Source organism: Marmota monax, unplaced genomic scaffold (assembly GCF_021218885.2).
Source record: "Marmota monax isolate L192 unplaced genomic scaffold, Marmota_monax_Labrador192_F-V1.1 WCK01_AAM20220418_F8-fsc00173, whole genome shotgun sequence".
NCBI lineage: Eukaryota > Metazoa > Chordata > Mammalia > Rodentia > Sciuridae > Marmota > Marmota monax.
The window spans coordinates 1963786-1986419 of NW_026694620.1; the positions used below are offsets into that span (position 1 = coordinate 1963786).

At 52.8% G+C, this 22634-nt stretch overlaps 1 protein-coding gene across 9 annotated transcripts in view; it reads right to left on the reverse strand.

Moving 5' to 3' along the window:
• The window catches only part of Arsg (arylsulfatase G), a 117344-nt gene that overhangs the window by 28203 nt on the left and 66507 nt on the right, over nucleotides 1-22634 (reverse strand). For all 9 annotated transcript variants that reach the window (XM_046422662.2, XM_046422664.2, XM_046422663.2 and 6 more), the window contains 5 exons: nucleotides 19646-19693; nucleotides 17403-17514; nucleotides 14762-14899; nucleotides 8706-8902; nucleotides 7681-7761 (listed from right to left, as the gene is read on the reverse strand). In XM_046422662.2, coding sequence (XP_046278618.1) covers nucleotides 7681-7761; nucleotides 8706-8902; nucleotides 14762-14899; nucleotides 17403-17514; nucleotides 19646-19693 — 576 coding nt within the window. The remainder of the gene's footprint in view (nucleotides 1-7680; nucleotides 7762-8705; nucleotides 8903-14761; nucleotides 14900-17402; nucleotides 17515-19645; nucleotides 19694-22634) is intronic.

The following is a 22634-nucleotide window of genomic DNA, read 5'->3' on the forward strand; positions in this document are numbered from 1 at the left end:
CATGTCCATGGGGCACAGTGTTGAAATGGACCTGAGTAACCTTTGAGGCCAGATGCTAAGAAAAGGTCAAAGTTTGGGTTCCAGAAGGCAAGAGCCACGGGTCTGTTCTGCGACAGGCAGTGGGACACAGGGTTCAGTCCTGGACCCCAGGACGTTTCCAGAAGGGTAAACTGGCCCCTAATTAGTAAATATGCTAATTGTTCTTCACTCTTAGAGGCTCAGCTTGATTGCCACGACCTCTGTGCCACCCTTTTGCAGGTGACTGACCTTGTCAATATGTTTTTCAGAGAGAAGAATCAGGTTGTGTTGTCTTCTTTCAGCAAAGAGATGGCTGGAGGGATGGGGAGGAATTCAGCCAGTATTTCAGCATGTGGGTGTCAGCAAAGCAGACAACCCCACGCAGAGATTCAGGGAGAAAGAGAACAAGATCGCTCAGCTCAGAGAAGACCCTCAGGGTGGCCACTCAGTGACAAATCTCTCTCTATGCTGTCAAGGCTGGTCAGCGAATCCAATTGCACCTTGCCTTAAACAGCAAGACCCAATTAGATTCAAGCCGCACTGGTCACAGGCCCCTAAACTAGGCTCTCAAAGGGGAATTTAGCTTAAGGGTCTCAAGTGTGGGCAATTATGAAAAAAATACTCATCACCCAGAACACGGACACCATCCTGCTCCAAATCCCAGGTTCTCGGTGGCTCTGCTAGAGGAAGACAAAAAAATGATCCGACTAGAATTCTCTGTGGATCCCCAGGGCTCTGGAGTCTAATGACTAGCTGCATGCGCTTGCACAGAATCTTGTTTGCTGTGGTTCATCTTCACCAGCCATGGCCAAAGTCCAGAAGAGCTGCCCTGTCCCACCAACGTTCTTCAGTGACCCATGCTCCTACTCACAGAAACCCATTCTGAGTTAAGCATGATATTAACATTACCAATAATCTCTCTTATTAATTGTGCCCTTACCAAACACCAAGTTAAATGCTGCTAAGTGTCATGTCAGGTTCTTCCCTGCACTATGCCATTGAACCCGTATGACAAACTTCCAAGCCAGGCACTCTTACCTCCATTTTTTTCAGGTCAGGAAACCAAAGTTCAGAGAAGTTCAATATTCACACAAGGTCACACAGCTAGCAAATGGTAGAATCAGAATCCAAAGCCAGGTCTAACTGCCCAGCCAACGCCCTCCCCCTACTGAACCTTCTAGGGCAGCAATTCCCATCCATAAATGCAGTTAGAATCACTGGTGGAGCTTTTACAAAATTGCCCAGCTAACGCCCCTTTCCTACAGATGTGATTTAACTGGCATGGACACCAATATCTTTCGAGGGTCTCCCAATGACTGAATGTAAGGGAGTGTCCATCCCTGGTCAGATCAGGAAGTGGACCCATTTCAAAACTAAATATAGCTTATGTCCTTCTGGATCACAGGCTTTAGATTGCCCACACCTTTACACTTTTATGCCACCACATCATAAATGTGACCTGATAAGTTACAGCAAGAACAATGCACGAGTCCACAAATTAAACTTCTGGGCGCTTCTCCATTTCGAAAGCTCCTGCTTGGTTCAGATAAGCCTGAATACTTTGATCCAAGTTCACTGATCCATTAAAAAATGTGAGCGCCTTGCTTTTGGGCGTTGGTTGAGAGATGTTCATCTTATGGCCGTGAGAATGCTTTTCGATGCATCTGTGGTTACTTACGACTCTAATTAAAGCAGAACCTCTTACTTAAAGAAATAAATATTTAGCCTCAGTAACCAGAATACAAACGGAACCATGATTCATGACTTTGCTTACTGCTTCTTCCCTGGCTACAGAAGTAGAGTGGCATTCCGCGGTGCATCATAACAGGGGCCGACCGGGCAAGACTCACCCCTGCCTACGCCTGGGAATAGCAGCCTTTCTGCCATTCCTCAGTGACTCACAGGGGCAGTGTCCCCCGGAAGGAGGTGTGCAAATGTCTCCATTCAGTAGAGTTACCCCTGAGAGGACTGACTTCAGGTTCCGACTCCTGGGTTCTATCCCCTGAAAAATCTAATTCAATAAGTCTGGGGTGGGGCTCTGGTTCTAGAAGATTGTAATGCCCAACAGGCCAGAGACCAGAGTTGGAAGAGCACCGGCAGGGTCATCAGGAGGACGCCTCTGGAGCCAGGCAGAGCTGAGTCCTAACTCCAGGGCCGCTCCTTCCAATCACATGGCCTCGGGCAGTATCTGAAACCTCCCTCAGTTATCAAGCCTCTGGGCCGTGAGGTGGGGGGGAGGCTCTTGTAGGTACAGGGTATGGGAACAGTTACCTAAGACCACGGATGTGAAAGGTTCTTTGGTATAGAGCCTGTCCCCAAAGTGTCCAACAAATGCAAGTTCCTCTCTCTCAAAAATAGGTAGAAGATAGCACGGGTGGGCTAAGAATGTGGCCCAGTGATGGAGCCCTTGCTAGAATGTGCAAGGTCCTGGGTTCGATCCCCAGCACTGCCCGTCACCTGCCTGTCCCACCAAGGCATGAACATGCGTGGCTCCTCTGCACCGATGTCCTGAGGAATGCACATTCCACAACCTTCCAGAGAAGCCAGCTTGGTTTCTAAATATAGACTCAGGCCCTTACCAAGGACACCTGTGGTCTACTGGTTTTCTAGAAACCCAGGGCTATTGCTGGCCCGGGGTGGCCTTGAGCATGATAGTGAGGACATTCCACCAAGCCTGGTGGCCCTCGCCAGAAAGAGACAGAGCTGGACTTCCGCTGGGTCCTCGCCCGCAGGCCCTGCCCCGGCCAGAGCCAACAGCCATGAGCCTTGTCCCTCGCTGTCCCCCCAGCATCTCTGACCTTTCCTTGCCCTACCCCCTGCCTCACGCTGGAGCGAAAGCCCAGGGCGCAGAGGCCTGTCCCAGTGGGGAGCCTTACGTAAGGCCCTGATAGCATCGGATTTCACCCAGCCAAGGCCTCCCGGAGGTGCCCACGCCAAACGCCACACAATGTTTCCTCATCACCCGGGAGAAGGAACAGTTCTGCTCCTCAACAAAACCAGGGAGGTTTCCAGACAGGAGCAGTCCTGGGGAGAACAAGGTGCCGGCCTGGCCGGGGAGGAAGCAGGTTCAGAGCGAGACGGAGGCTGGCGCCCTGGCGGGGCCTCCTGCCCATGGGGCAGCGGGCGTGACTCCGGCCTCGCGCCTGGGGACAGGCCCCTGCATCCTGGCCCTTTTCTCCTCCTCCCGACGGTGGGGCGAGGGCGAGCCAAGGGCAGCATCCTCACTCCAGCACGGGGCCGGCGAGAAGAGGACTCCAGGAGACGCTGCCTCATCCCATCAGCTGAGCCTCGGCTTGGCCAGGAAAGGGACGAGGAGGAGGGGGCCGGCCCGGGAACAGGGGAAGACAGCGCGTGGCCTGTCTAGCAGGCCGCCTTCGGGGAGAAAGAAGCGGGCCCGGTACTGTTTGTCCTACTCGTTGCGAAAACATTGACTATCTTCTCTCCTTTGTGTGCTCTTGAGACCGGGCCCCTTGCTGCGGGATGGGCAGGCTTCCCACTGACAGGAACCTGGGTGACGAAGAGCAGGTGGTCCAGAGGAACCCCAGCCCCTGACCCATGGGGTGGCTCCCGCCCCACCGCACGCAGGTTCCATGCAGGGTTTTGCCCGGCTTCCCAGAATCCCCGCAGTGTTCGGGGCCGAGAGGAGGAAGGAGGCTGTGGAGCAGTTGGCAGGAAGCTGGCTGGAACAAGCAAGTGTTTACCCCGAAGAAACTGCCTTTCAGAGTCGGCTCTGGGAGTCCCCTGAGAGTGGCATCCAGCCCCACCAGCAAGTGCTGTGCCCCACAGATACCTTATCATGTCACAAGTTTGTGACAAAGCCTTGCCCCAAATACAGTGTGGCCAGGAGATGACTCAAGGAGCCAAGTCTCCCAAGACAGAGGGCCCAGAACACGGTCACTGTGTTATTTAAGCCGCCTGGTTCGTCCGCAGGGAAACCTTTCTCAGGGCATTTTCCGACCCCCCCTCAGCCCCTCTCTTGGTGGGGTACACCGGTCCTTTCCGCTAGGAAGAAGCAGCAGTCTAGTGGAGACTATCAGTGGAGGCCAAGCAGGAGGGTGGGTGGCCCAGGCAGTACCCCAGATGAGTCTCCCCACACTGAACGGGGGTCCACGGGCCCACAGGACCGAAGAGGAAACCAAGCTTCCTACGCTGACGAGGTAGCAGTGGGGACGCTGGCCCGTCTGGGCCTCCAAAGAGGTCAGCTCTCTCCATGTTCCCACTCTGCCTCCCACAGACCTAGGAAGGCTCAGCCCGTCACAGGGCTAAAGGCGTGTTCCTTAAGGACCGAGAGGTTCAGAGCAGCTGAGCAGTTGTTGGGATATAAAAAGGTCTGAGTAAGGGTGATTACATGGGCTGAGGACGGGGCCAGCAGAGGCCAGATAACACGGTCCCCTCGACTCCTGCCTTGCCTGGGGTCAGCCCTCGACCTCCTTGGCCTCGGTTTCCCCTTCTGGCCCAGATGGTGAGTGCGATAAAGAGGTCACTTCCCACTAAAGTGAGGCTGTTCCTGGAGAGTCTGTCTCTGGCTTCTCTGGTTTATAGTCTCTGGTTCAATGGAAATGAGTCCAGGGCCCCCGCTCCCTATTGTCAGCCCCACTGAGGTTGACTGAATGGTGTGCTGGGGGCAGGGGGTGGAGCGGGGAGCAACAGGCTTTTCTCGGGGAGTAAGACAATGCCTTGGAACCTCACAGACGGGGTGGTGGCACAACACTGTGAATGTGGTCAATGCCACCGAACTGGACAATTCAAAATGGTTCATTTAATGGGATATGAAGTTCACCTCAATTTCTAAAGTTAAACCATGTCATGTTCACTCTTAAATTCCATCATTTCACATTTCTTTAAAAAATTAGGACCAAAAGCATTCTGCCTTAAAGAAGAGGCCTTCAGATACTGACCCTGTCTCTCTCTATTCTACCTGGATGTAGAATAAGAGAGATGCATAGACCCTGGGTGGCTCCAGAGAGTAGCTCCTGGCTGTGACGCTCCCTCCCTGCCCAGAACCTTCTCTCGACACAGCCCTGTCTGTCTCCGACTCAGGCTTCAAAACTCCAACCACCAAGTGGAGGCCCATTTGCACTATTCAATATGGCAGCCCTGGCCACGTGTGGAAGTGTGGCTAGTGTAAGGAATTGAATTTTCATTCATTTTGATTTAAACAGGCACACGGGGTTAGTGTCTCCTATACCGAGCAGTGTTACTCCAGACAGATGGCTCCCGAATTTTAACCCGTATCATCATCTGAAGGACATGCTGACCCTCAGGTTGCCGGGACCCATCCCCCATGAAGAAGTTCTTGGGAGCACTAACGATGCTGGTCCAGGGACCACACTTTGACAACCATGGACCAGAGCTGGAAGTTCTAGACTTGGAGGACTCTAGACTCCTAGGGTGTAGACATGGATCTCCTAAATTGGTTTTCCAAAGTGTGATCTCTAGACCAGCTACAATGGCATCACCTGGGACAGAATGTAAAGCCTCCACGGCCAGCCTGGTCCCCTGGGTCAGCACGGCATTTTGGCAGGATCCCCGACAGCCTGCCATTGCTTCAGGTCAGGGGCTTTGTTGATCTTTGTATCCCCAGCACTGAGACCAGGAAAGAGTAGGTGCTCAACAAATGCTTAGAAAAGGAAAGGAAGGGGGGTGGAGGTTACCCCGCTGGGAAATGAGTTTCTTATTGGGTAAAATTTTCCAAAGAATAGGGCCCCAGTCCACATCCTGAAGGCACAGTCACTGTCTCAAAATGCATTATTAGCCGAGCATCGGGGCACACACCTGGAATCCTGGCTGAGGCAGGAGGATCACAAGTTTGTCGCTAGCCTTAGCAATCTGGGAGGCCCTAAGCAACTTAGTGAGACCCGGTCTCCAAATAAAAAATTCAAAAGGGCTGGGTATATGGCTTAGTGGTAAGGTGCCCCTGAGTTCAATGCCCAGTGCCCCCCCAAAATCAGCTCATGCAACAAACCACTCCCAGATACACTGTATTCCTCTAGGCTATTTGCTTGCAGGAATTCAGTACATCCCCCCCCAACACTTCTCTCCTCCCCAGCATCTCCTCAGCTATCTCCAGGAATCAGAACTAAACCCCTGCCTTTTTGAACTGGAGGGAACCCCAATGATCCATATAGACACCAAAGGCCCATGAGATAAAGTGGTCCAATCACTGCAGGTGAGGGTGAGGTCCGGCTCTCCAGACCCCTGACTCAAATCTCTGGACCCAATACATGACCCCGGCCTGACAGTCCCTTGCTTGTGAAGTTCTCAAGGGACCTGATCCAAGGGTTGCCAGGTTGAAGCAGAAAAGTAAAAATGAATGACCAGCATCTCCTTCCCACCACCAGACGCCAGGGACAAGGAAGCCCAGGAACTAGGAGCAGCCGTGAGCTAACAGGATGTGAGTCCCCCTGTCTGGGGACAGCTGGGGGCTCTCGCTCAGCAGGGAGTGGAAGCCCAGATTTAAAACCCTGTCATGGACAGTCCTCAGTAGGGGCAGTCTTGTCTCAGAAACCCTTGGATATAAGCACCTTCTACAATTTTAATTTTATTTATTGTAGGGCTGGGGATCAAACCTAGCGCTTCACATGTGCTAGGCAAGTGCTCTACCACTGAGGCCCGGCCCCAACCCTTTTAATACATTTTTTAATTTAGAGACAGGGTCTTGCTAAGTTGCTTGGAGCCTTGCTAAGTTGCTGAGGCTGGCCTTGAACTTGTGATCCTGCTGCCCCAGCCTCCAGAGCTGCTAGGATCACAGGTGCGCACCACTGCACCTGGCCTTGAATTTTCCTTTAAATGGATGTATCACGATTTCTCTAGACACTCCTCTCTTGCTGATGTGGGGATTATGTCCTGCTATTCTATATATATATATATAAATGCTGCAATGACCACTCATTTTACATACATTGCCATGTACTTGGTTAATTATTTCCTTAAGATGAATGCTCACAGGAGGAAGCAATGTATCAAAAGGCAACACATTTTTCCAGCCTTTGGTCCATATGCCATATTGTACCCAGTAGGGCCGTGCTCTCAGAGGCTGAGGTCCTTGTGGGGAACTTTCCCAGAGCAGATGGGAGCTGAGCTGGAGGCTGGAAGATGTTTAAACAGAACCTGAGCTGGAGGCAGGCTGGTGTAGCAGGGAGAGCACCAACGTTAACTGTGTGGCAAGCCTGGCTCTGTCTCATAAACTGTGTGACCTTGGGCAAGTTACTCAACCTCTCTGAGCGTCTGTCTTCATCTAGAAATGGAGATGTTATTACTTACCTTTCACTTGCTTAAGGGTCCACTCAATGTTTCTTAAATGAATGAAATAAATTAATGACCAGGAGGATGATGAAAACAGAAGACAAGAAAAGGAGAGGAGGAAAAGAACAAAGTCAACACATACTTATTGCAAGGTTTGTGGACTGCCTCCTGAGGCCAAAGGCTGGTCCTCTTAGGACCTCCTGGGAGAGAAGGCTAAAAAGGGATGGTCTAGGCTGAACGGACCTTTGACCCCCATCCAGCTCGTTTCTTCCTCTCTGGGAGCCGGTGGCTGGTGAGTCCCTGTGTCCCTGTTTCACAGTGATGCCCCAAGGCAGAACCCCACCCCCAGGCAGAACCCCTCGTCCAGCCGAGCCGGCTCCCGCAGTGGGCTCTGCTGGCCCCAGCTGAGCCCTCTACCTTGATGGATTTGCCACCGTCCAGTGAAGGGACCCACGCTGCCTGCCAGTTCACACTTCTGAGCCCACGGGCCATTGTCTCCTAGAAACCAGAAAAACAACACCCAATGGTCAGTGGCTGGGGGACACTTTCACCAACTCTCCCTCCTTGGCCCTACAGCCCCGTGCACTGCAGGAGACTGGTCAGAGAAGGACTTGTAGAAATAACCCTGAACCCCCCCTTGAAGAAGTGCCCTTGACAAGGGCTGTCTTACTAAGCTGCCGGGGAGGGGCTCCCTGCCTCGGCCAGGCCCCCTGAGCCTCTCGCCTTACACCTTGCTTATGGGTTTAGCCATCCCAATAACACAGGCATTGGCACCAGCCAGCAACTACTCACTAAGCATCTATTATGCACCTACTGCTTCCTATCCAGCCTCTCGTAAGCTCCCAACATGCCGTGGAGTAGGTTCTTCTAGAAGCCCAAGTTTTTGAAGCTTAGAGTGTAAAGATCACTCTCCCAACAGTAGATACGGATTCAAACCCAGGTCTGGAGTTGACCCCAAAGCAGTGCTTTTACCACTGCCCTTGTTCCAGGAAGGGACCTGAGACACACAATCCATGTATGGGCCCTTTAGAGGGGTCACTACTTCAGCTCCATGAGGGTCACTCAGCCAAAAGATATGACCTGGCGACCAATAGCACCTGGAGTCTTTGGGACCAGGAGGCTGCTGAGCGGCACCAAGACTGCAGAAGTTCACAAGGTCAAAGTCATTCACTGGCAATTAAGAGCAAGACCTGGGAGGCCCTCCTCGACACACATGGGGCCAGCGAGAAGCATCGTTCAGACACACCTTTCCAGGGCCCCAGCCATCGAGTGCCCAGTAGACACATGCTCACATGGAGGCCAACCACCATCATCAGGGCCCCAAGTTCAAAGCGAGCCTCGGCCCCATTAAAGAGGACCATTGACCAGGCTCTGCTCTCTGCGGGGCAGGTGCAGGGCTACCCAGGACACGCAGCCAGGCTGGCTGGCTCTCACCACTTTACCTGTAAACCAGAGGAGCGTGTTTTCCTTTTCCATGTGGTCGACTTTGTCCTTGATCTGACCCACCAGACTGTCCATCTCCCGGAGACCCGCGCGGTATGGGCTTTGGCCCCGTGGGTTTGCCCGTGGTCCAGCCACAGCTAGGGGCACATGCATGTGGGCCAGGCCCACGTAGAGCAGGAAGGGTCTTCCGCTGGCACTGAAACAAAGGGGGACACTAGAGGTAACTGCACCTCTGGGATCCCCCCTGACCTGGGGGACCCCCCCAAAGGTTCTGCCACGGGCTCAAGGACACATTTATCTATAACCTTCTAAGGAAATGTGGAGCTCATCTGGTCAGCAGGTTATAAACGAGAATGTCGTAGTAACAGTCCTTCAGCGTTTACTTAGAACATACTACAGGGGACTCGTGTTGTCCAAGCTCCTCCTCTTCTCCATGCAAAGGCCCTGTGGCCTCTGGTATTGCTCAGAAACCGCCTTTCCCTACCCCACCCCCAGGCAAGAGCAGCTGTAGAACCACTATCTGTCCTCTTCTGTAGAGGGCCCCTGGTGGAGGCCCTTCCCACAGGCCATGCCCACAGGAGGGCGTCTGTTAAGCACACAGAGAAGGGGGGTGAGTAAGCTCAATCAAGTACACACACAGGGTGCGGACAGAAGCAGGGCCCCTTATTCACCAGTTCCCCAGACACTCGGCTTTCAAATCATCCCCGTGTTCTCCTGAGCTCACTCTGGTCCACATCACCCCCAGCCTCAGCCATGCTCTGGGAGCTTTCTGCACGCTGTCCCCCCCAAGGTCCAGTGATGGGGACTGCGCTTGTCCTTAGCTCTCTCTCTAACAGGCGTAAAACCCAGGACACCCGTCCCGAGACAGGGCCTCGGCCTTCCCCGTGCAGCCGACGGTTCATCACCACGGGCCCACAGCTGGGCAGCCAACGGAGCAGCCACAGGTCTCGGGGGCTATTTGCATTGAGTTAATGAAAATCAAGTAAAATTTAAAATCCAATGCCTGGGATGCTACATCACAGATGACCCTTGAGGACATCCTGCTAATCCAGTCACCAAAGGACAAATACATATGGTTCCACTCGTCTGCAGCAAAGTTAAATTCAGAGACAGAAAGAAGAACAATGAGTGGCCCAGGAGGAGGGGGAGGGAGGAGGGGGAAGGAGGGAGACCGAGGCCCCCGGGGACCCGTTGGTGTACACCCTGCAGGACATCATCTTTGATGGTGTCAGAGTTCCTGATTAACAGGTGCAGAGTGTTGGTTAGGAGGGACGAAGGTGTTCTGCAGGGAGATAGGGGTGACGGTCACACAGCAATGTCACTCTACTCAACGCCACAGAACTTTACACCGAAAGAGTTAAGGCAGCGATTTTCATGTTCGTGTATGTGCCACATTCAGATCTGTGACTCCCACGTAATGGCGTGCTGTGGCTCATTTTCACCCTCGGTGGTATCTCGTGGGTGGCTAGAAATCAGCTACAGTGAGAGGATTTACCCCAAAGACATGGGCCTTCTCTACAGGCCGGGGCCATTTTCCGGGAGCTCAGTACCACACATGGCGCAATGCCCACCCTGGGCCCCACCCCGCCATCCTCCTCCACATTCCCGCCTTTATCAAAGTCACATTAGCACCAAAGGTCCCACCTCCTAGTCCCATCCCTTTAGGGGTTAGGGCTTGCACATACGAACCTCGGTGTGTGGGGGGGGGGGGACACAGAAGTTCAAAGAGGCAGAGGAGAACAAGGGGTGGCAGAGTGGAAAGATGAAGGACCCAGGCTTGGGAGGGCTGCGGCCACATCTCGGGATTTTTTATTTCATGGCTACGCAACTCTGATTGACTTATTCTCCGTCATCTGTAAAATGGGGAAACATATCTCCCTGACAAAGCTGCTCCGATTATTAACTGCCCCCCAGCAAGCGCTGAATAAACAGCAGCTTTTTTGTTAGTTGTTACGAACGCAGGCCACAGCGGTGAGGGTACCTGGTACCCAGGGAGGGACCTCTTTCCTGCATCCTGAGGACAGATGAGGATTCACAAAGATGTCATGCAGGGTGGACACAAACGGGTCCCTGGGGGCATCTGTCTCCCAAGCCACATCTTGAGTATGGGTCTGGGCTGAATGGAAAGCAGAGTGGGAGAGACCGGGTGCTCTCTGGGTGAAAAGAAGTCGGATTATTAGTGTGCTTCCACTTGTGCCTGAAAAATGTCTCCTTCAGTCGTCCTTAATGAAGCTGCAGCAAAATGTGTTTGCGCCCCAGCCGAGGGTTAGGGCTGCAAGAACACATGCAGATCTGTGGAAAGGGTCATCTCTGGGGTGTGGGACTCGGGATGATGTTTGGTTTTTTTCTGTTGGCTTATCTCTGTTTTCAGGGATCTCTAAAGGGAACAGGCTATTTGTGTGGCCAAACAAGCAGAGTGGTGGACAGACAAAAATACCGAGGACAATGCCCGGGGGGAGATTCCAGGACAGCAGGCCGGGCAGGGCCCGGGGATGTGCTGAAGATGCAGACCAGGGTCAGTCGAGCCCGAGAAAACATCTGCTGGGAAAAGCAGAACAACAGGCAAGGGGTGTCCCCTCGCTAGGAGGGTGGCCAGCTGGTGTCTGGCCAGAGACAGGCAGGCCTGGGTGAGATGGGGTTTCCCTCAAGCTGGGAGGGAGGGGCAGCTCCCCACCGCTGGCCTCTGGGGTGACCCCTCGGATCTCTAGAAGGGAGGCAGCAGCGGTCACTTGCCCCTCTACTTCTCTGTCTCCCTCTGGACCCTGGCGTTAGAGCCACCTTCACAAACCCGCGCTTGATCTGGCAGTTCTCCATGTAGAAACCTCCCGGGGTGCCCTGCAGACAGCTGGTCAACCCCGACACTACGGCCGGCATTTGTGACCTTCAGCACCGGTCTCTTCCTTGCCTCCATTCCCCCTCCGGGGCTCTGCCTGACTTCCAGCCTCCCACCCCACCTCCTCCACCTTCCTGCACCTCACCATGCTGTTCCTACCCCGGCAGCCCCCTGCCTCAGTTCCCCGAGTCGCTGGGACTACAGACTTGCACCACCGTGCCCAGATCTTCCTTTTCTGATGACACTAATCCCATCCCGAGGCTCCACCCTCATGACCTCATGTGAACCTAATTACCTTCCAAAGGTCCCACCTCCTAGTCCCATCCCCTTAGGGGTCAGGGGTCAGGGCTTGCAGGTACAAAGCTAGGTGGGGACACAGACCTACAGTCTCGGACACGCTGGGATAGTGACCACACTCTAGGTTTCCCAGAAGCCTCGGACTTCAGATATCCTAAGCCACCATTTATGCCATCCCAATACACTTGTTCGGGTTCCACACACAGTCCCAGACCCTCCCTGTAAGGGCCCACCGCTGCGCGACCCAGGAGCCCATGACATGAACTCCCCGCCTACTTTCCCATCAGAGCCTTGTCTTCAGATACCCAGACCCAGGATCAGAGTTCAGCAAGGCTGAAACTAAGTGAAGACCCAGGGAAAACTCTCAAAGGCTGGGGACATGCCGCAGTGGTAGGGTGTTTGTCTAGTATGTGGGAGGTCCTCGGTTCAGTCCCCAGTACCACCCCACACACACACACCTTCAAAGGAGTCCTAGGGGGAGGTTTCTTCCCAAGAATAAGCAGGAAGACACACTCGAGGGACACCTGGTGGTTCTGACAAACGGGTCCAAGTGGAAAGAAGGGCAGGTGGGGTGGGGTCCTGAAGAAGGAAGGAGCAAGGGTCTAGGGGCCTTTTCTGTGGAGGCTCAGAAACTCATGGGTGAATGAGCAGGTTAAATCCCAAAGAAAGCTGCGTGCCTGAGAATGACCTTCTATAAAGTGAAAAGCCAACAGGGTTCATGACTTTCAACTAATGAATGAATTAGCAAAGTCTTCACTCTTTTTCATTTGATAAGGAGAACGGAGTTCATGGGTGTCTTAACTCATTGATTAACTGGTGAATGTCCAGGTACCGTGCCCACGGCACAGCAGGCACTAAATAGTCCCTGGTCCCCAGCCATAGCTCCCCGTCAGAAACCTGCGCTGTTTGAGGCCTGATATGGTGGTGCACGCCTATAATCCTAACAACCCAGGAGGCTGAGGCAGGAGGATCACAAGTTCAAGGCCAGCCTCAGTAACTTAGCCATAAATAAAATTAAAAAGACTAAATAAAATTAAAAAGCTCAGTGGTAGAGCATCCCTGGGTTCAATTCCCCCAGCTGGAGTGTGTGTGGAGGGGAGAAGGATGGAAAAAAAGAGAGAGAGAAGAAAAATATCCCTGTGTTGTTAGAGACATTGCAAAAGCAAGATTGTCCCCACCTGCCGGGAAGCATCCACTGGCCGTGGTACATGACAGCCTAAAACCATCTCAAAGTTCCAGGGACGTTCGACTCTTCCGAGGGGAGAAGGGACTTGGCCCTTTTTATAGTAGCAATCTGAGAAAAACCAACAGTGTTTCTCAAAAAAGTCCAGGTGAACCCTTGACGTGTGATCCTGAAGGCCCTCAGGGGCTGCTCCTGAGAGTCAGGCCTTCAGCCGTGGATTGCTTCATCAAGAGAACCTGATCACTGGGTCTCCCTCGTTGCCCACTCTCCCCCCGGCTCTCCTCTCCAGAAAAGCCCAACATGGCCGAGCAAAGGGTGGAAGATCCTCGCACATCCGAGGAGCAGAGCTGACCCCTATCCACAGGGGAGTCTCTTGATTCTGCACGAGCAGATGGTCATGCGGCACATTTTTTTTTTTTTCTCCTTTAGGGTGAGGCTGTGGACCTAACAGAAATGACTCCATGGCCCTTGAGGAGTTTACAATCTGGAAGGAAAGATAAGATGAGCACTCACTGGGTCACTCTTGGCTCTGACCAGGCAGAGGCTGCACACCAGCAGGCCTCGCAACACGCAGGGTGTGTTAGAGACACGCTGTGGCGCGGGTGTTGTTTTTTTGCTTTTCGTTATTTTTAATTTGTAAGTTCTGACATTTTAAGATCATGGGATTTCACATGAGAGCTAAACATCCTGTCTCTCTTGGAAATGGGAATACCTGGCAATCCAGGCTCACATTCCCATCCATCCCACTATGCAGCTGGAGCTAGCGGGCAGCTGTTCCCTTACATGGGGTGTAGCTTACATGTTCACCGCAGGCCCTGCCATTCCTTAATGCCTCCCACTCAGCCTGCTTTGCTCTTTCAGGTTACCTTTTGGGCCCTGTAGATGCAGAAATGTGTAACCCTGTTTGAAAGGCTGAATGATGACCTCCAAAGATACCTGGGGTCTAATTCCTGGATTTGGAAATGTTGCCTGATATGGCAGGTGAGACTTAACAGGTGCAATTATGTTAAGGATCTTGAGATCAGGAGATTACTTTAGATTCTCCTGGTGGACCCTAAATGCAATCATAAGTGTCTTTAAAAGAGGGAGCCAGGGAGATTTGACAACAGATGTGTAAATGGCAATGGAACAACAGAAGTCAAGATCAGAATAACGCAGCCATTAGCCAAGGAATGCCAGCAGCCAATGGAAGCTAGAAGAGACAAGGAAAAATTCTCCATTGGAAACTCCAGAAAGCAGCAGCCCCCTGACATTTTGATGTTAGTCCTCTAAAGACTCATTTCCAACATCTGTCCTCCAGATCTGCAGGAGAGGAAGTTACTGTTGCTTTAACCACTAAATTAGTGGTCATTTGTTACAGCAGCAACAGGAAACTAATACACCTCACTAACTGACGAATTCAACAAATGTGCCCAAAATGGAGGAGGAGGCCCTACCCTCCTCCAGGAGGAGCCTCCAGTCTGGTAAAGAAAGACAGAAAAATCCTGACTGTGGGACATGAGCAAAGCCAGACGTGAGAACTCCCAGAAACATGCTAGAAACATCAGTGAGGAACTTCTAACCAGGACGAGAGGTTCCAGGGGGATAGTCTTCCCGTTTTACCTACAGGAGACATGCATGCATCCTTCTTTATTGGGCTACACCACAAAACTGCCATGGCCTTGGTGGGGCTGAGGTCAGGGCACACAGTGCATGCAGGGGTGGGCAGGGACGGGCCAGCACCGGGGAGGCGGGCTCCTCACCTTGCCTGCTGGATGAACTGGGTCGCCTTCTCGGCGTACTTCCGCGCGAGGCCGCTCAGGTTCACGGGCTGTTCCACGATGTTGAGGTTCTCGTAGAGAGGAAGGGCGATGTCCGGGTAGCAGTCCCTTTCAAGGTTCCTGTGTGGAGGCCACAGACAGGGAAGTCTTCATTTCCCCGACTTCAGGAGCCACAGAGGAGCCTGAAAGGTTTTACTGCAACGACTGCACCCACAACACCGCACAGGCTGGCTGCAAGTGATTTTGCCAGTCAGCCATCTCCCCCAGGTGTAAAACCAACAGAGAGCACTATCCCCCATTCCCTTGGAATAGATCTCTGTGTTCTTGGAAAGGCTGGCCAGACTCGGGGACGCCGACACGCTTACCAGCAGGGAATGTTACTGCTCCCGTTTTTCAGGGAGATCCACTGAGGTCTGACCAGGGCAGCTTATTTCAATCAGAGTCCCAGAGCCAATGAGCAGCCCCTGTCCGGCTTTCTCCACTAACTCTGTGTAGCCGGGCGACATCTGGTATGCCCCAAGTCCATGGTCAGGAATTCCCGGGACACCAGGTGTCAGGACAGGAGGGGATATAAGAAGGGCTGGGCAATTTTAATTCTGAACCATGTCTGAAGAATCTGGAGAAAGTTTAACAAATGAGGGGAAAGGGGGCAGAGGAGCCCAATAGATAACAACTCCCTGGAACAGCAAATTCTGCCCTGGGTCTTAGAGACCAAAATGCGCCCGCCATCGGGCGCTCCCACAGCGAGCCTCATGGTCATGACCTGAGGTTGCCGGTGTCTCCTTACTGAAGTGCCCCAGGAGCAGGAAAGGAGGTAACAGATGCTGCACAGGAATTTAGGAAATACTCAAGTCCTCTGCCCCATCCCCTCAGAGAACGAGGGGGAAGATGAGAAGCGTGGAGAAGGAAGGGGCTCGGGGAATGCAGTGTTAGAGGCCTAGAAGTAGCCCAGACAGAAACTTGTGAAGAATTTGAAACTCCCTATTCTGCCTATGTGAATGCAAACCCCACTAGAGAGGCTTAGGAGGTGAGGCCAGACCGAGCACAGTTTTTTTTTTTACTGCTGGGTGTTGTCATGCTAATTCCATTTTGGGGTTGAATTTTTCAGCTGTTTGTTATCTGTTACGACTCCACCATCATTTACATCTGGGGGCGGGCGCAGTGTGATGGGGATGGAACCCAAGGGTGCTCTACCACTGAGCGATATCCCAGTCCTTTTTATTCTTTCACTTTGAAACCGGATCTCCCTAAGTTGCTGAGGCTGCGATCCTCCTGCCTCAGCCTCCAGGGTAGCTAGGATTCCCCAGGTGTGCGACCACACCTGGAAAATTTCTACATCTCTAACAAGCACCCAGATGAGATCCACAGTGCCGGTCCAACACCCGCCTTTGAGAACCACGCATGGAGGATGCAGGCCCTGAACTCACAGAGAACCAGACTGGAATCTTGATTCCTCTCTCTCCCCAGCTCTGTGAGGGCAGGGTGAATACCCGCCTCACCCAGTGGTCATGTGGATCAGAGCTAAGCGGAGGGAATGTCTAGAATGTCACAATTCTTAACAAACAGCCATTATTATATTAACTGTTGTTACTAATGAACCAGCCGAGACTCACATACTCCAGTGGCCCAGACACTTGTGACCTAAGAAATTACCACAGAGCGACCTATGAACAAATGGAGCAAAGGGCGTGTGCGACGCCTTACCTGAGTACCGCTTAGGATCTGTTTTTCAGGGGGGTACTGGGGGTGAATCCAGGGGTGCCTTCCCACTGAGCTACATCCCCAGCCCTTTCTATTTTTTGAGACTGGGTCTTGCTAGAGTTCTAAGATGCGGAGGCTGGCCTCTAACTTGAGATCCTCTTGCCTCAGCCTCCCAAGGCATGGGATTACAGGTGTGTGCCACCAAGCCCAACTAATTACCTTTCCCTGACCATAACTACATGGATGCTTATTGGAAAACATTTTGGAAACAAAAGAAGAAAGGAGAAATGAGACCCTTTAGCTGGACAACCAGAGTGAGCCCTTGTTAACGTGTTGGCACATCTCTTTGCAGTCGCTCTTGACGATATGGAGATAGAGGTGGTGAAGATCCTTCTGATAACTCGCCTCTTCCTTTTTCACCTACAGTTATATCATGAGCACTTTTTTAACTGAACATGTTTTTAAAACACCATTTAGGGTCTTCATGACATTCCGATGTCAGAATTCTGGCCAACTGCTCTGGGCGGAAAGAAGCTCAAAAGGATCTCTGTGTACTTTCTCTCCCTGCCACCCTCCCTCTCTCCTTATGTCCAATGTCTGGGCCAGGTGAATGGCCCAGGAGCAAAGCCAGGAGGCCGAGGAGGAAGGAGGCCCCACCTGTGTGAGACCTTGGCAGCAGAAGTCTCTCCCCATTGGAGCTAAACAATCCAAGGAACTTGGAAAATTCCATCAGAAATATTCTGTGGCTCTCCTCTTTGCATTCGAGTGCAAGCAATGCATTTCAGTCTGCCCTGGACACACACTCTGACTTATTCGCTGTCTTACAATCTCCTGTCTGCTTCTCCTGCTGACTCTGGATGGACCACAGCCTTAGGCTTCCCCGTATTCTGAAGCCCACAGCCAGCGTGCTGGAGAGCATTACCTCGAGGAGCCGTTGCCCGGTGGACATGCTGGACAAGGAGGGTGGTCGTAGCCCGGGGCATCAGTACAGCCCATATCGTGGCTGTATGGAATCCCAAAGTAGTAGTCAAAACCTGGAACAGAAGCAACCAACCCATTAGCACCCCAGCTCCGTTGCTTCTCTGTACGCCTGCCTTCTCACACCCAGGACAAGAATTTAATATCCCATGGTTTAATATTGCAGTGCTCTGGAGTATGTAATTAAAAGTGGATTTGATTAATATCCTTTTGAAGTATGCAAAGAAAAATCACTTTGCGAGGTTCAGCAATAAGACTACTTTTGCAAAACACCTTGTGATTCCAGCTAACCCAGGCTGGGAGGAACTGGAGAGAAATGAACTGTCTAACACTCTTACTGAAATGATGGACACCTTCAGGTAAGGATTTGGTGAAAACCTACTAAGCACCTGACACGTAAAGAGGAAAAAACAAAATAAATCCTATCCTCAAGAGACTTTCCATCTAAAGGGGAAATAAGATGTGTAGCTTAAGCCCTAAGAGATGGGCAGGGGAGTCGGAAGAGGAAGTTGCTCCCCGACGCAGAGGCCGGGTTGGGACGGAGCAGGAATCTCAAATGCTTCTTGAAGGATGGGCCTGGGAGGGCCGATGGGATCGGGGCTGGGGGGTGGTGTGCAGGGCAGGGAGAGAAGGATGTGGGAGACCTGAATGGCTTGTGTGGACAGTTTATTCTGACATCCTCCCTTGAGAGAAGCTCAACCCTCTCTCCAAAGGGTAAAAGCAGTGGCCAACCAAAATGCAATCACGGGGAGTTCCTCGGCTCTCTCTATTTCCTTAGAGGTGGACGGAACTCCAGTCTCAGGAAGACTATCATTCACCCGGGGTCTCCAACGCCAGGCCTGGAGAACAGGGAGGGCTGCCTTCCGCTTTCCTTCCGTCCCTCCAGGGGCCTCCCACCTGCCCAGAGCACTTTTCCGACCAAGTCACCTCCAGTTCCCACGTCCTCACGCCCTGGTGGCTTTGCCTGGAATTCCCTGCTCTGCTCTCTCACAGGTGAAGCCGAGTCAGTCCTGCCCAGCCCAGTGCTGGGCAGTTTCCTAGGGAACCCCCAGGCCCGGGCAAGTCCCACCCGCCCCATCCTCCGTTCCTTCCCTAGTTCCAGAGCAGCAGCCTGCAAGCTTCTCATCAGCGTGGGTGACCCGGGTCTTCCCCAATGGCGCTGCACTCCTTGAATTTGGACGGTAGATCTTTGTTAACCCAGTAGGTGGTATACATTGAAGGACTAGTAAATGTTAGTTGTACCATTAAAAAAAAAAAAGGTAAGTTCCATGCTGACCTGGTTTGTGCAAATGTTCTGGATGCCTCACAGGTAAACAACACAACCCTGAAATGTTACTGCGTTTAATGTCAGGCTGAGCCAAGACCAGGGTCAGACAGTAAATATTTTAGGTTTTATGGACCAGATGGTCTCTGTTGTGGCTTCTCGGTTCTACTCTTTGAGCACAAAAGCCCCCGTAAAGAACCCGTGCACAGATAGTACCGCTGCTTTCGGTAAAAGTTTACTTGCAAAAACAGGGAGCTTTTTGGAGTCAGCCCATAGGTCTACTGGGACCCCTGGTCTAGACCATGGGTGTCCTCTGACCCCAGATTTGGGGAGAAGCCTGGCTGTGTACTGGGGCACTGACCCAAGAGACCACCAAGGACTTTGGGAAACCATTAATATCTTGGTGAATTGGTCACTGAGGGGATCCATCATTCGGCCAAGGACTTTCACAGAATCGGCTCTGGCCACTTCATCTTGACCTTCTTCCCCAAGGTCAAGGGGGAGAGGTCAGAAGGAAAGGGCAGCAGGAAGGAGCCAGAGGCAGTGACCCCTACAGGGACCTGCAGCCCCTGCTTCAGCAAACCCAGGGGACAATTTTTACTTCTTTCCAGAGCAGCCGTGTTGGGACCTCTCAGGTCTGATGTTCCCTGAGGTGCAAAGAGCCGGGAGACATGAAGATGGATGGGTAGATAATGGGGCACCAGATAGCAAGGAAGGGGGTCAGGAAGGTGCTGGCAAGAGAGCTGGGGGGCTATGGGGTAGCACTGGCACCCCAGATGCACCCAAGTGGCCTTGTGAACAAAGGTGTCCTGACCTAGGCTGAACGACCCCAAGGACGGGATGCATGGAGCGAGCAAGGCCTCTTCACCCAGACAGCCTCATTTTCTGTTTCCCAAGTAACGAATCCCCCCAGCAATTCTTACCACGGAAGTTGGGGTGATAAGAGCCATGATGCCCAAGATGCCATTTGCCTGTTGATAAACAAGACAGAGATGTTCAGAGGGACTCCTGCAGACCCCAGGCCCTCGGAGGGGCTGACCACACACTCGGACCTCCATCGGCCCTGCCCTTCACTGAGGAGCAAAGACAGCCTGCCAACGTGCACAAGACCCAAGCTTGCTTTCTGGGACCAGACCCAGGGGAGCCTGCGGGGTCACAGCAAGCAACGGTGACCACAAGGCAGGAAAGCCTTAGGGAAAGCGGGAGACAGGCCACCCCCCAGAGCCCAGGGCACAGACACAGCAGCTTCAGAGCCGCCCTCTGCTGCAGCCTCCCATGCTGGGGCCAGGCCAAGGCACAGGGTGGCCCAGGAAGCAGGTGCACTGTGCCACATAGTCTCAGAAATGTCCAGAGGAGCTGGACAACTTCCTCTCTCACCACATCAGCAGCCAGTAGCGGCTGGGAAGAGGCAGCCTCCGCAGTAGCTCAGGGCCAAGACACCTACCGGGCAGCAAATGAGAAACCTTGGCTCCCAGCTCTGTAAGTGTGTTTGTTCTAGGAGGATAAATGGGCAACGGGCAGACGATCCTGACAATGTCGGGGCCTCTGATCTGTTCCTTCCACTCTGGACTAGCCCCCTGGGAAATGCCCCCAAGGCAAGGGGGCAAAGAAACAGATGTGATACAAAGATCTAACAGTGGTGGCCATAAAGGACTCAGAGGAGGGGGAGAGTCACAGCAGCCAAGGAGTATGGCTAAGGGATTTATCTAACGTGGCCTCAGTGACTACTACCCAGCTATCTTTATTATGTTTTGGGTTTTTTTTTCCCCTAGTACTGGGGATAAAACCCAGGAGCACTCTACCACTGAGCTACACTTCCAGCCCTATTTTTTTTTGAGACAGGGTCTCATTAAATTACTGAGGCTGGCCTCGAACTTGTGATCCTCCTGCCTCAGCCTCTGAAGTCACTGAAATCATAGGTGTACGCACTGTGTCTGGATCCCCAAGTAGCTTTTAAAGACAAATGCACAAATAAAGAGTCTGTAAGAGTTCATTATAGAACTCCTTTCTTACAATTGCTCCACAGCAGTTGGAAAAAAAAATTTTTTTTTAACAAAAAACTGGGGAAAATGGGTTAAGCATTGTATGGGATGCTTGGATTAACCATTACATGGAAGTATAAAATTACATTAAAAATCTAAAAATTATTTTAAATGATAATAAATATGTAAAATTGAATCACACGGAAATATAAAATAACATGGACAGGAAGGAAAATTAGGCTAAATATACAATGAGGTAAAATGATCAAGAGTGGAGGCGGAGCATGAGACATGTAAAGGATCTCAGTATTCCTTGACAGGTTTTTAATTTTTCCTATAATTGTACTTTAATTCATGATTTCAACAAAGGGAGGGGCTTACATATCCTCTCTAGGTCACAGATAGCGCAGTGATTTGGGGGTGGGGTGGCTAAATGGCAGGCCGTCCACCTGTTGCTAACAGGCACAGTGGGCATGGAGAAGCTGGGGGCCCCTGCAGGACACTGGCTCCCAAGACCGCAGCCCCTGCTGCAGCTCGGGCTGTTGGAGTCAGGTGGCCTGGGGACCAAACCCTCCTCAGCAGTGAGGCTGAAATGGATGCATGTAACTGTCTGGTAAGAACAGCCGGCCCCCAGCGGGAGCCCCATGCACCTCCTCTTGGGGTTGATGTCCTTAGCACAACTATACCTCAGGGTACAGGGAGAGGGGACTGGGAAGGGAGAAGGTTGGACCTTAATTGGCCCTTCCTCCTACAACTGGGGCTTCTGGGACTTGCCCTTCTGGGACAACCAATGTCCTCCTCCGGTTGGAGGCCTGTGAAAGGAGGTGGGACTCTCTAGCCCAGAGGAGCTGCCATTGCCAGAGGCGGCAGGCCCTGCTCCATACAGCAACCTCCTGCAGGTTACCCGGGAGCTCCAGGGCCCACCCCCTGGGACCCCGGCAGTCCCCGTGGTTGATGGCACAGCCTCCTGTGCCACTCCTCTGTGGAGGAGGGAGCCAGGGATCCACTGGACCCGGGTCCTTGTGGGTAACAAGCAGCAGCAGCCTGACGTGCTGCAGGTCTGCTGGGCTGTCCTAGCCTCTGCAGGGAGACTGGACAGGAAGCAAGACCCTGGAGGAGGTGGCCAGGCCACATGGAGTGGGCCTTTTCCAGTCTGAGGCTGGTTCTTTTGCTACCCAACAGGGAAATGATCATCTCAAAGGCCTGCTCTGGCTCTGATGCAAAGAAACCCCCAGGAGGCACAGGCAGGAGGAGGATCACCGTTTGAGAATCAGCCTCAGCCACCTGACTGTGTCTCAAAATGAAAAATAAAAAGGGCTGGGGACCTGGCTCAGGGGTTAGGCACCCCTGGGTTCAATCCCTGGTACACACAAAAAAATAGAGAAAGACAAGACAAGACAAGCCTCTCCCAGGCCCCAGCTCGTAATAAATGCTGAGTAAGAGGCACCTAAAAATGTCCTAAAGGAAAGGAAGCGCTCGGACCACAAGGCCAGCACTGCCCAGGCGGCCTCCTAGCCTTCGGCAGTCCCCACTCGTCCTGTGGACAGAACCCTGCCCAAGGCCAAGGCCATCCCAGAATCCTGCCCAGTTTCCACCTCCCGGCACCTGGAGGCCAGGTGACCAGCTGGGGCCAGCAAGACTTCAGCACAGTTCTTCGGGCCGAGAAAGATCTGCTCTCGTGGTAAAAGTGGGCAGCGAGGCTGGCACCACCTCCCCTCTCCCGTCCCCTCCCTGGGCCAAGGGGCTGAGGCTTCCAGGAGGGGGACAACAGGAGCCAGACGCTAGGGGTGGCAGAGCGAAGGTGCGGGCGCCCCTGCCCCGAGTGGCCAAGCTAATGAGGGCAGCCGCTCACCCCCAAGTTCCTCCTAGGGGTGGAGGACAGATCCCTGCCCGCGTCACTCCACCCAGGGGACCTTTCAGCCACCCTCAG